The following is a 14,459-nucleotide window of genomic DNA, read 5'->3' as shown; positions in this document are numbered from 1 at the left end:
AAAGAAAGGTCAAATGTATCAGATTGAGAAATACAAGTTGGCTAAGTTCCATTGAAATGTATCCTACTTACTGCAATAGCTAGTTGCGGAACAGTGTCATGCAGTTTAAAAAGGCCTCGCCCAACAACACCCATCCGGGTTTAACACCCAGTCACAGAGCTTCAAGATTATCTTGAACACAACTGGATCTTGTTTTTGTAACTGCACAAACAACTTCTAGTCCATCTAAGCACCTGTTTGGAGGGAGTTCACATGAAGCTCCAATGTATTTATTTTATTGCAGATATTTTGACCACACTTGGTTCTTTTTCAAGGCAAGAACAGCTCTACATACATACATCACCTTGCAGTAATCTATACAGTGGTACAGCACAACATTCAAGAGTCTGATGCTGACAGAGCATCTGCCCAGATGGGTAAAAACAATCCATCGCATCAAACTGTGGTTTGGGCCATGCAAAGAGTTCAAAAAATGTTATTGAGACGTGGTCTGTATAGAACAGAGGAACACTAGCCAAGCCAACATAGACTTCATAATGTTACCAACATTTTCTCCTCAGACAGACCCAGGCTCTTAGTGGGCAGCCATCTGCTGCTGCCAGTTGGGACGCAGAGACGGCTGCAGATATACAGATATAGAGAATTAAGATTCATAATAATTATAGCAGTTGGTATGATGAACGGTGGCAATTATAGTAACAACAAAGATAACGGAACTATGACTAGAAATAATAGTTGTAGCAGTTCAGGGCGTAGCAGGGTGTTGCGGGGCATAGTAGAGCATAGCAGTGTGTTTACATATGGGGGTTCCCATGTACCATCTTTCCCTGCCACCCTGCCAAGATCTCTCGCTACCCCTTTGCCACCCCATGTAAAATTTTCTAGATCCGCCACTGGGAAAAGGGGACTGAGTACCCAGGGCCCTCATGTGAGGAGGGCCCAAAAAGATGCTAGAGTGAATAGCTGTGGATGCGGAGAGGGGCCCATAGAAAATGACTTTCTACAGGGCCCAGAATTTTGTGCTACACCCCTGATGGCTCGCATGAGGTGTTAAAATTTAATACGACACACAAGACATTTTTATTTTTACAGGTTATGAAACTGTCTCAGTCGGAGCTCCGACGGACGGAGAGCTCTGCGTCCCTCAGCAGCGGTTTCTCGCTGCACCGTTGGTCCCCAGAGCAGCATGGTCACCAGAAGAGTCCAGTACAGTCTGACTCTGCTAACGCTGGCATCTGAAAATCAGACGTTTTGCCGCTCATGATATTCCTCTGACGCCAGCTAAAACCTCTTTAAGGGGCGCCAAAACTTTCTCTATGCAGTATAAACCCTTAATAAATACCGGTAATAACTTCATAATACTAAACATTAAACTCTGGTTCGACTCCAGCCATCTTCTCTGCTGGGAAAAAGATCGATGTCAGAAAAAGCAACTTCTTCTGTGTGTTAAATAGCAGAGAGCGGAAGGTGAGGGACTGGATGTCAGGCGATTATCCTGGAAATGGACTTCCTTTGATCCAGACTAGTGAAAGGGTTAAACACATGGGAAGGTACCAGCAGCAGCCGTAACTCTTCTTTGTCAATTGATCTGCTTGCTAATTTCCCCAAATTTTTGGCTCACCCATCCTGTGTAATCCTAAGAGTATTATGTGTACTTCTACCTGAGGTTTGTATTGATGACAAACTCCTGCAGTTGAATCTGACATAAGGTATTTATTGCTTTTAAACACTATATATCTACTATATCCTGTTGCAGTAATAAGAAGGCTGTTAGAACACACACACACACTATTTGTATGCTTTATGTAAATTGGGTAGTTTTCTTTCTTTTTATTATTGTTTTATTTTTTGTATCTCCCCTGGCATACTTGACCTGTTTGTATTGTATACACTTGTGGCTGTATACTTGTTATGTGCTTAATAAAAATAAAAAAAATAAAATTAAAATAAAAAAGGATCAGCCAATCACCGTTAGGAGTGGCTCCACCTCCGTTATATGAGACGTTGTGATGTTAAAGTGATGTTTGATCTTTAGGAGACATCGACAGAGATGGAGCTTCTTCCTCTTCTGTGTCTCTGCCTCCTGACTCGCTCTGGAATCACGTCTGGTCAACTAAACAGTAAGAAAACTGATCATTACACTGAGTTATGTATTTGCAAATGTAATTGTATTTTGTAATGTAAATGTAATGTAATTGTATTTAATAGTGTATTTTGTCTAAATGTCTGAAGCACCTGTAAACATGCAGAGGTCTGGAAACAGAATTGTAATCATGCTGCTCAGCTGCTGTCACATCAAAATGTTTCCTAATATTTAGTCATTTAGTCAACGTCATTTCTGGTGTGTGTGTGTGTGTGTGTGTGTGTGTGTGTGTGTGTGAGTGTGGTCTCCACTGATTGATAAGATGATGTATTTTGATCACATACATACACAACATCACATACAAGTGTCACCTTAGTTCATACAGTGTCATCTTAACTCGTTTATAATCCATTCTGATTGTTTAGGTTATAGCATTGACTTATTACACCTACACTTTTTACATTTTATTTTTATTTTGTTCTTAGGTCCCTCAGGATCTCATCACTCTTATACAGTGTATTATTAATAATTTCTGTATTTTAAATATTACATATTAACACAGATATTACGTGCAGAAGATATAAAACAAAAAATGTAAACAAAATAAAATACATTCCCATTCATATATACATTACCATTCATGCCTCACTTTTATATTTGTTTAGCATCCTATTTTTTGTATTTTTTTTTTAATCTTTGTAGCGTGTAACACATCTAAAAGATCCCACGTGTTTACTCCTCCTGCCGATATACATCTTTGTTTTACATTTGTTCTAATCTTTATCTTTGTGAACATGCACATTCCCCGTTCATACTTGCTCTCTCTAATGCAGTGATGGAAGAAGTATTCAGATCCTTTACTTCAGTAGAAGTACTAATGTAACACTGTAAAAATACTCTGTTACAAATGTACTGCATTGGAAATGTTACTTAAGTAAAGTCTGTAATTATCATCAGGAAAATGTAGTTAAAGTATTAAAAAGTTAAATTAAAGTACTCAATGTAGAAAAATCCTCACATTTTAGACACTGGAAATGATCCAAACAGTTGTGTGTTTATTGAGATACTGCACAATCTCCCCATGTTACTTCCTTTTTTTTTTTTATTATTTTTTGGGGCATTTTCAGCCTCTATTTTGACAGCCCCATGTTACTTCCTGCCAGCTCTCCACTTTCTGGTCTTGAGGTTTTTCTCTCTCTCTCTCTCTCTCTCTCTCTCTCTCTCTCTCTCTCTCTCTGTGTAGTGTGTATACTTCCTGTATCTGATGAGGAGACAGTTTGTGGTCAATAATAAGAGCTGTAATGCTAACGGGTTCATAGGATGTTTACTAGATCTGTTTCTTAGCAGAGCAGTGGTGTTAACCTACATTTATTTATTAGTCTGACCATTCAGGGGCAGAAGACAACATTGACATATTGCCACCTTATGAAAATAATAATGTTTGTAGTTTCTGTCATGGTAGGAACTCTTACTAGAAGAGAAAAGCACGTCTGTAACATTTCTAACTCAGCTCAACTCTGAAGTTCATACAATCACATTATTGAAAGGCCACAATCTGCAGAGAGAGAGAAAGGCCTATACTGAGTTGATGTTCAACATTATTTGGGAAAAAGAGAGTTCAATGTTATTAATGCTTAAGACCAGTGTGAAACGTAACAATTAGAAAAAAATATACATAAATGTTATAAAAAGTAAAAAATTAGAATATATCCTAAAAACTAACCAAAACGTAAGAATCTGAATTTATTTTTGCAAATGTGCAAAACAATGCCAGAAAACAAGACTGTCTAAGTCTCTCCTTTTCAAGATGACCTGAAACACGGCAACGCCTCCATAATCATCAGAAATACAAAGATATCTGACCTCAAACATTCTACATTGAGCTTGTTGTTGGTGAGTATTTTTAGTAAACAGTCAAAGGAGTTTGCTTAATGAAACTGTTTTTACGGTGCTGACTTACCATTGGATGAAACTAGCTGTCAATAAGACACATGTGGAGCTCACGTAGTGATGCTCTCCTATGATTGGCTCTTTGAGTTAAAAGTCTGGTAGGTACATCACTTTAGATTGTAAAAAGATGCGGATTGGTTTATTTTGTTTCGGGGCATTTCCTGTTGTCAGATATACTGAACATCATTGGTCAGAGGTTTTGTCAATACTTTAAATTGACTTAAAACACGTTATTTTGAAAGTTTGTCGAGCGGCGCTAAAGCTAAATGAGGAATATAATCAACTTTTATTCAGGTTATTTTTACTTCTGCTTGAATTTAAACAAGGTAAATTTAATCGGTGGACTTTTATTCTGTAAAATGAGCCCCTGTTTGTTTATACATGTCTATTTTCGAACGAACAGGGTTTCAAACAAGGTATAATATGTCTGTACTGACTTCCACAGTCAACGTGGAAATATGTATAATAATCATTTTTAAATGTAAATCTCGGGTCAAGTGCAACCTCCGCGCTTTATAACATTAAAAGACCGAAGAGGGGGAAACATCCCAGGTAACTCAAGTACGTCCTGGTTTTAATAACGTAATCTGTGGGTTCTGAAAAAATCCTTTTTACAATTGTTATAAAGACAGTGACTAGAAATAGTATTTGTTGTGCATTGGTCATAATTCGTTGTCAATCCCAGTGAAAAAACACACTCTGAATTTAAATCCTACTGAAAGGCTTGTGTTTTTATGTTTCTTTTTTGTCACACTGTAATCCCCATATACAAGAAGAAAATATTTGAATGCTTTAATTGTCCTGTAATAATCTACTGTTATGCTGTGTTCACAGGTGCTGCTCCAAAACCATCCATCACATCACTTAAGGCAACAAAGGACTGGTCGCTGCTGCATTGTGAGGTTCATGGCAATCCAGAACCTGAAGTAAAGTGGCAGGACAGTGATGGAAACAAACTTCCTGGTGAGGAGCCGCAGGTCACAATAAAAAGAGGCCTTTTCTACATCACTCTCAATGCTAATGTGACCAAGAGCGACCGCTACCGCTGTGTAGCCAAACAGGAGACAATCAGCCATCAGATTTCTGCTGAGACTGATGTGTATATCCATGGTAAGATTCTTCATCATCCTGTAGGATTTTATCTGTGAATAATTTCAGAAATGCATGTTTGAAGGTGAATTAACTCAAAGCAGTTCTAACTTAGATAAAAAAAACACATCTGCTTATGTTAAAAAAAAAAATCAAACTGAGTGAAAATTTTTTCAAATGATTGCGCTGGTTCAACAATCACTAGAGATAAGAGAGAATAAGAAGAAACAAGAAATAACAGAACAAACTGCGCAAATGTTTCATAGTGATTTTGAGATAAGTCTGAACTGACACACACACAAACACACACACACACACACACACACACACACACACACACTAAGTGCGTTTCACTATCTTTGTGGGGACCCGTCATTGACATAATGCATTCCCTAGCCCCTTACTCTAACCTTAACCATCACAACTAAATGCCTAACCTTAACCCTTACCCTCACTCTAACCATAACCTAATTCTATCCCTAATCCTAAAACCAAGTCTTAACCCTCAAACAGCCCTTTAAAGTTGTGGGGTCCAGCATTTTGGCCCCACAAAGCTGTCCGGACCCCACAAGTATACTGGACCCCACGAATATAGTTAAACAAGAACACACACACACACACACACACACACACACACACACACACACACACACACACACACACACAAACACACATTCCTGCCAGCTAATACTAAAATGATACAAAAACGATCATTTCCTCCAAAATCGTTAATCATATCGCAATCGCAAAATCAGTCAAAATAATCGCAATTAGATATTTTCCTCATATCGTGCAGCCCTAGCAGAGTGTTGGTTCATTACAGCAGAACTAACTGAAAACACAGCATTAGATTTTAGACTCAAAGTGACAATGAAGATGAAAACAACAATTAAACTTCCCTCATTCTGGTTTCTAACTCTGGTCAGGAATCATCCTCTTCTGAAACCAGGAGTTCACTAATAATCACCACTTCACACATTCACTAACATCTGGCTTGTGGTTTGTATTAAATGTTAAAATGGGCAGCTTACTAAAGCATGTACTTCATTAAACATTCATAAAAAAGTTAAAGATGTTCGCTCAATGAACAGGATAATACAATTACATTTTTCTGACAAAATGTCCCGAAGTGCTAAATCTGCCTATAAAAAATATGTTCTTAATATTTAAATAAAAAAGTACATGTTTCTGTTTATCATCTAATCTCTATATAGTTTCTCTGTTCTGTGGGTGTCCTGCTACCCCAGAGAGTCCAACTACATTAACTGCCATATATGACTGCAGGTTAGCTAATATTGCTAAAAGTTATGGAAAAATAACGTTACATTTAAAGGCCCAATTATTATGGATTGCCATTTTATTCAATATTAAATAAATGAATAAATATGCCTAGGAAATACATCCTTAAATAAATAAATGAGACATATAAAAATATATAAATGAGTCAATACAGTTAAATAAATAATTACTTCATACATACACATTTATTTGTTTTCCTCTCTATTACTTCAATGTGATATCCAAATGAAGGGGCTGTCGCTATTTCACAGCCTCAGACTAAAAGCAACTAGCTAGTCACCTTCTGCCAGAGGAAATAACACATGAGCTCTGCAGGTTGGTCTGGTTCCCAGGATTACTAGCTAGTGCCATCCTGCTGCTGAGACTGTTTTGCAAGAAGGAGAGTAGGACAACCCCCTATATATATTATAGTATAATTTGTATTCTGAATACGTAACGCCGGTACATGTATTCCGTTACTCCTCAACACTGGATGCCAGACTTAATCCAGAGTCCATCTTTGATTTGTAACTGTGAGCCTTGATTCAGGGTGTAGAGAACTCATTACACAGCAGCAGATGTAAACAGCCTGAAGCAGAGGATGCTGACAGTGATTCAAACGTTCTTCCTCCTGATGAGCAGCATGTCTCAGACAGAAGACAATGCTCCAACGTCACCCTCCTCCTCTTCTTCACTACTGAGACTAAAACCAGAACCAACTATCAGCTGTGTATCCGAGCAGGAGGAAACTGTCCAGAAGATCAGAGCTAACATCTCTGTTCCTGGTGACATTCATCCTACGGCTGGTTTTATCTGCAAAGAGTTTTAGATTTCAGGTTTCAGGAGAATGCTCCTTTAGTTGTTCTCTTTGTGTAGACTGTGATACTATGATATGCAGTTACATTCTGAGTGTTACATTAACTTTTTGTCTTCTGTTTCAGGGTTCTCCACTGGATGGATTGCTGCTGCAGTTATTGGTGTTCTTTTTCTTGTTGTTGCTGGTGTTACTCTAGCTGTGCTTTTATACAGGCGTAAAAGAGGTAAGTGTAAAACATGTATTGTATAAACATATTCATGATGAGCAGGCAACACAACAGATTATTTAGATCATCATCATTTTATCATCATCATCGTTATATTTAGAGCTTTTGCAGTTGTTTTATCTTCAGTCATTAATCATTCTGTTGGTATTTACACCAGAGTAGGATCAAGTCAGTTGGATTTTCTTTAACTGTTATAGGATGTTATAATGTACTTAATATAATATTGTTTTATTCTTAATTAATTATCCTTTAAATGATTTATTATATTTAATGTAGGGTATGAGAATTATATACTACATTACAAGATTAAAACAAACAGTTAAAGTATTTTGGTCGTGTATTAAAAAATATGCAGAAATAATTATGGAGGAGAAATTAAACTGCAAACTAAACTGCTGGTAAAACTGCCTTTGTGGAATAATTCTGCTTACAATTTTTTTCTGCCTTAATAATTACTAATTGATGACTCTGCATGTAAACATACTGATTAATACATGTTTTTATCTTCCAGCGCCAAAAGTCATCAAAGTGGAAAAAGGCAGTGATGTTACTTTACCCTGTTCCCTCTGGCCCAAGAAGGACCTTCGGTCAACACAGTTCGTCTGGGAGAAAACTGATGATGGTCAGAAGGTGTTCCTGTACGATAAAGACGAGCGTCCAGGTCAGAGTGAGCAGTTCAAAGGTCGAGTCTCACATTTTCCAGATAAACTGGAACAAGGCAACGCCTCCATAATCATCAGAAATACGAGGAGGGCTGACAGTGGAGAATACAGATGTATGTTTCCATCAATTCAGAAACCTGAAATATTCTACATTTACCTTGTTGTTGGTGAGTACTTTGATGAAACAGTTAAAGATGTCCTCTCATTTAAGGACTGGAGCCTGGTCTCCACCTTGTTATCTAGCTGCTGCATCTGAACAAACATGATGAAAACTCTGAACTCATCGATGGTGTCAGTTTCACATTTCTTAGGGACTGTATTTATTTAAGGGGCCACCGGAGGAGTTTTGGGACCTCTAGCCAAAAAAGACATGACCCTCCCCTCACCAGTAAAAAAATTTCTATGACCCTCCAAAGTGATTTGGAAAAATGGCATGACCCTCCCCAAACAATTTACATATACCTTCTGTACTGGTTTGCACTTGGCAAATGTATACAGATTCCTATTGTTGTTGTTTTTTTACAGCCATGACAAATGCAACTAAACCTCTGCATTCTCATCTGATGCATCCCACTCCTCTGTTATGGTGTGGTGGCCATTTCAGTAGATTTACTCACTAACATTGTTGTGGAAACACAATAAGCATGGAAACTAAATGCACACTTCCTGCATTACTGTATTACTTCAAATACTAAGTTACTCCTCTAGTAAACTAGTATTCACATGAAATAAAACAATAAAACATTGAGACCATTCTGCAAGGCACTCTGGGTAGCCTAACATTCAACACACAAACTGGTTGCTATGGACTCGTCACTAGGCTTTCTCCACTTCGCCGTTTAAACAAAGTGGAATAAACGTATAAAAGTCCAAATCTACACAAAACCCGCAATCAATTAGTAAGCTGACATCAAATGTGGCATTTAGGAAACCTTTATTGTAAGGTTGGCACGGTAAGATGTCCAGACTAGTGCAACAGTCATTTTTGTTTTTTACGTCCTGCTGCTCCCATCGTCAGCCAGGTAATATTTTTTTTAATAAAGCAGTATATGAAATCTGATGTATTACCTACCACCATTTAGTTGTTTTGTGTTATTTAAGATATTATAAAATATCTGATCATGCCAGACGTTATAATTCCACTAAACAATGCAATTATCCGTTTCAGCCACCAGGGGGGCAGCTCCCCCTGCCCCACAGCAAACTCATGGGTCAGACCATCTGGTAGTGAAGGAGGGCCGAGACTGAGAGAGCTACATGGAGCTACATGGAAAAATATGCACCAAACAAGCCACGTTGAAATTTTGCTGTTTCATGAATACAAAAGTTGGGTGACCCCCCCTCTCTGGACTGAAAAATGTTGGATGACCCTCCCCTCAGCAGAAAATAAAAAGACATTACCCTCCCCTATTTTCTTCCGGTGGTCCATTCCATAAATACCGAACGGTATTAATGAATGAATTAATGAAATATCAGCAGTCTGTAGTAGATTAAATCTGAGTGTGCACACTGCCTGATGTTACTGAGAGATGCATCTGCATTTTGGTTTGTTTTCGAGAGTAACCAACAAAAAGTTAACTTTACTTTTATGCATAGTTTTTAATGTTTGTTTGAACTCTGGCCTCTAGTCTTACAGCCATATGTGTGAAGCCGAGAGTGAAAAGATGGGACTGCTTAAATTCATACGACAGGATGTTATAATGTACTCAAGATCATTTTATTCTATTATTAAAATGATTGTAATGAAGAATAAAATGATCTTGAGTACATTACTTGAGTGTAACGAAGGGTATGTTAATGATATAATGCAGTACAAGCTTAAACACAGTTCAAATATTTTGGTTATGTTATATGCAGAAATAATTATGTTAGAGGAGAAATTAGACTAAACTGCTTGTAAAACTGCCTTTGTGAAATAATTCTGCGTACAATTTTTTTCTACCTTAATAATTATTAATTGATGACTCTGCATGTAAACATATTGATTAATACGTGTTTTTATCTTCCAGGGCCAAAAGTCATCACAGTGGAAGAAGGCTGTGATGTTACTTTACCCTGTTCCCTCTGGCCCAAGGAGGACATTTGGTCAACATGGTTTATCTGGAAGAAAACTGAAGATGATCAGAAGGTGTTTCTGTATTGTTATGGTGATCTTTACAGTGTCAAGCGTCCAGGTCAGAGTGAGCAGTTCAAAGGTCGAGTCTCACATTTTCCAGATGAACTGAAACAAGGCAACGCCTCCATAATCATCAGAAATACGAGGAGGGCTGACAGTGGAGTCTACAGATGTTATCTTCCATACATTCAGACACCTCAAGAATTCTACATTAAGCTTGTTGTTGGTGAGTACTTTGATGTAACAGTTAAAGATGTCCTCTCATTTAAGGACTGGAGCCTGGTCTCCACCTTGTTATCTAGCTGCTGCATCTGAACAAACATGATGAAAACTTTGAACTCATCGATGGTGTCAGTTTCACATTTCTTAATGAAATATCAGCAGTCTGTAGTAGATTAAATCTGAGTGTGCACACTGTCTGACACGGGCAGATTGGCCATCTGGCGATTCTGGCAAATGCCAGAGGGGCTGGACCATTTTTTAAAATGTGTGCCGGTCAGATTTGTTTTTTAATATACAAATAAATTGTCTTTACAGGCCGACAGCGCATAGGATGGATTTTTATCGCTTGCATGATTTCACTATGGTTATAATAATAATAATTACATTAATAATAATAATAATAATAATAATAATAATAATAATAATAAATATTAAGCATTTGGCCAGTCGGCAACAGCCGGCCTGGTCCCGAGTTGGGCCGACTGCCCCATCCAGAGGTTACTCAAATTGGGAAGTTCAGTCAAAATCAAGCACGGCACCTTCAAACGGGATCTCTGTTTGCAGGGTTCAGGCTGTACCGGACCCTCCTGGTGATCATGCTGCTCTGGGGGACCGGCTGCGCAGCAAGAAGCTGCTGCTGACGGGCGCAGACTGCTGTCTGTCCGCGCAGCCGTCTGACGGCATCAGTATTATGGTACAGATCCATTTGTCATACATCCATGGTTGATGCTCCACGCCCTTGACCGGAGTGTCATGGCGGCTCGTTGAGAATACGATGTAGTATTTTATGAAAATAGTTCACCGAAACGTGTTTCTGAAAACATTTTAAGCGAGAAATAGGCCATACAGTTGCTGAATCTGTCTTTATTTCAGATCGACAAAGGTCAGTTTAAAAGATTTTCGTCTACGTCTACTGGATAGTCGCGCATCGGGCAGTTTTTGGACGAGCAGCATTTTTTCAAATGCAGCGCTGCCTTCCCGGAATGCTTTTCGTGCACGTTGAAGTCGCTTGACATCACCCATAGGAATAGAGTGGAGCGTGGAGCGACAGAAGCGTCGCACAGTCAAATGGATCTGTACCGTTAAATTGAGACAGTTTTATTACCGCTTAAAAATGTCTCGTCGTGTGAAATAGTAGTCTAATTCTGTGTTTTGGTACAGTTGGTTTTAACGCCTGATGCCAAGTGTAGGCCTATAGGAGTAGGCTACACATGAAAACCCTGAACAAGCAGCGTCACTCTGCTCCGTCTTTCTGCTGTGCACCATTCACGTAGTGTTTAGTTTTACACTATGTAGGTTAAACTCTGCAATTAATCCGCGGTTCACATGTATGCATGAACTGTGGTGGTCCATTACACTGTAGGCTATATTCAACATCACTGACAATTTTTGATCAATAGAATGTAGAAAACATTACACTTCACAACGTTTTGTATCCATAACACGATTGTATTATTGTACAATTTAGCAGTAAAACCAGTAGCCTCTGTAAGTCAATCCTACATTTCAACTTTGGAGCAAAACATGCTCCAAAGTTGGAAAAAAGTGACCATAAAGCCCTGTTCATGCTAATTAAACAACTGGACCTTGGGGTCAAGTGTTGTCATATCCGGCCCATGTCCCGGATATAGAAGCCCCCTTAATAGACTACTAAATATAATAATATTCCATTATATTTTGTATTTTGAATTGTTACCTGCCACCAGAATTTTGTGATTTCCTTGCCCGTAAATATAGACATTTTTACTGTAAATTGGTGCCTAAAAATGTATCAGAATGCAGGAATGGAAGTCTTTTACCCTCAACATTTCCAAAAGGCCAATTCTGAGCAAGGAAAAACCCTGAAGTATAATCACAGCCATGAAAACATATTTAAATTGCAGAATTAGAGAGTTAAAACAGATGAAAAGATATAGAACCAGACAGACAATATGTACAGTGTCAACGGAGAGACACAAGGACAATCAAACAGACAGACCAAACCTGTAGAGAATGACAGTAACAGCATACAAACGGCATAAATAGGCAGTATGTGTAAATTTGTTATAAACGTGTGCTCTTTAAAAAGTAGTAAGCGTTACATTAAATGTTTAAAAATCTGTTACATAAGGTACTGCCAATATTATTTCACCATCTGTACACAAATGTAATTAGTGAATGCACATGTCCGCGGGTGGGGCTGCATGGGCGTGGTAATGTGGGCTGGTGTGGCTACAGTGCAAGGGCTGGATTTTTGTCCCAGTCCGCCCCTGAGTAAATCTTACTATGTTCTTGCACTGTTTATGTTATTAAGCGATAATATAGTGCCTTCATGTAATTTTAATTAAAATGTATTCAAACTTTACTATTGAAAATCTTGAATTACAATTTTTATCAGCTGAAACTTGACTTGAAAAAGTGATTTGACTTTCTTGGGTCAGTTTCTAAGACAGCAGCCCCGACCTGAAACATCTAGACACCACTCTGCTGCTCTATATTTATTCCTCCAGGTTTTGGAGAACTTGTGTGTGTTTACAACATACTGGACATGCAGATAAACAGTGGAGAAGTGAGTGTGTTGTGTTGGATGAAGAGTTTAAAAAGCCCAGTCCAAAGTCCAAAACCTGGATGAATATAGAGCAATGACCAAATGCTTTCGAATTATATCTACTGTACTTTATTTTTAGTGACTTAGTATTAAAAAGATGTAAACAGTGCAGAGTGGTTAATGTCTTGCAGTGAGATGAACTTTTATTTTGTAGGAGACCCTCTGGACACCCCTTAAGGACCCTTTGGAGTCCCTGGATCCCAGTTTGAGAACTTCAGCTTCAAGCTACACTGCTGCAGACGCTGGTTGTTGTCTATCAGGGGTTAGTTGTTAGAAGATAAAGATTTAAATTAAAAGATGGTTTTCCTCTTTAGCTGACCTCTGATCAATGCATGGAAGAGCCATGTTTTGTTGTTTACAGTTTTTGAATTTTATTCCCATTGCAAAAAGGGGCGAAGGTTATTGTGGGACACCGGTGATTTCTCTCTCTCTCTGTATATATATATATATATATATATATATATATATATATATAGTATTAAAAAATACAAACATAAAATTTAATAAAATTCAATTTATAAATTGGGGTCACTTTATAGATAAAACCATTCCAATTACTACAATAAAAACTGTAAGCATGTTGTAATTTGTGTTAGTTTTCTGGCGCTCTGCTCATGAAATCCCTCTTACTTCTTAATTTTTGTTTTCAGAATATTACGATTTTATTCTAAATTTTATCATAACTTTTTCTTCTTAAATTATTTTCTCAATTTTAAGATTTTATTCTCTTTTCATAAAATCACGTTTATCTTGTGAATATTGCGATTTTATTGTTATTTTTTCATAAATCCCTTTTCCCTCTGTCTAATGTAACCACTGAACTGCATTCAGAGGAAGCATCTCTCTGCTGGTGAGTGGTGTCATGGCGCCCTCTGGTGGACACCAGCAGGAACTACAAGCAGAGAGACAGAAAACAAACATTAAAACATGTTTACAGTTTTTATTATTTTAATTTAAATGTTTGAATGTTTTTATCTCATACACTGACGACACTTTTTAAAGTAAATTTAATTAAATTGTATGTATTTATTTTGAAACCCTATATCCCTTTCATTTTGATCAATTATTTAAATGAATTATTGTAAATACTTAATCAATAATACTGACTAAAACAAACGGACATAGCATTGCAAAAGAAATACTAAAAATTAAATAAATATGAATTTATGAAGTGGGCACAGAGTTTGAGATAAAAACATTTAAATTAAAATAATAAAAACTGTAAACATGTTTTAATGTGTGTATTAGTTTCTGTCGCTCTGCTTGTAGTTCTGCTGGTCCACCAGAGGGCGCCATGACACCACTCACCAGCAGAGAGATGCTTCTTGGTTTTAAGTGTAAATTGTTTTACATTATTACAACTTTTTCATATAATCACTTTTTCTTTTAAAAAATATATATATATATTTTCTGCATATAACGATTTTAT

The 14,459-nt window shown here is 37.5% G+C and overlaps 2 protein-coding genes and 1 long non-coding RNA gene across 4 annotated transcripts in view; 2 read left to right on the top strand and 1 right to left on the bottom strand.

Moving 5' to 3' along the window:
* The window catches only part of LOC118495313, a 29,858-nt gene extending 28,325 nt beyond the window's left edge, over positions 1–1,533 (top strand). For both annotated transcript variants that reach the window (XR_004897686.1, XR_004897685.1), the window contains one exon: positions 1,522–1,533. This is a non-coding gene — a long non-coding RNA (uncharacterized LOC118495313). The remainder of the gene's footprint in view (positions 1–1,521) is intronic.
* LOC116034688 overlaps positions 1–14,459 on the top strand; it is a 678,603-nt gene that overhangs the window by 219,720 nt on the left and 444,424 nt on the right. Inside the window, exons 10-12 of the mRNA XM_036002390.1 lie at positions 4,868–5,143; positions 7,342–7,440; positions 7,955–8,073. Of these exons, the coding sequence (XP_035858283.1) occupies positions 4,868–5,143; positions 7,342–7,440; positions 7,955–8,073 (494 nt within the window). The remainder of the gene's footprint in view (positions 1–4,867; positions 5,144–7,341; positions 7,441–7,954; positions 8,074–14,459) is intronic.
* The window catches only part of LOC116065136 (myosin light chain kinase, smooth muscle-like), a 766,302-nt gene that overhangs the window by 373,386 nt on the left and 378,457 nt on the right, over positions 1–14,459 (bottom strand). The window lies entirely within an intron of this gene.

The sequence above is a fragment of the Sander lucioperca genome, chromosome 6, assembly GCF_008315115.2.
Source record: "Sander lucioperca isolate FBNREF2018 chromosome 6, SLUC_FBN_1.2, whole genome shotgun sequence".
NCBI classification, from domain to species: domain Eukaryota; kingdom Metazoa; phylum Chordata; class Actinopteri; order Perciformes; family Percidae; genus Sander; species Sander lucioperca.
This window is presented reverse-complemented; position numbering and strand designations above follow the sequence as displayed.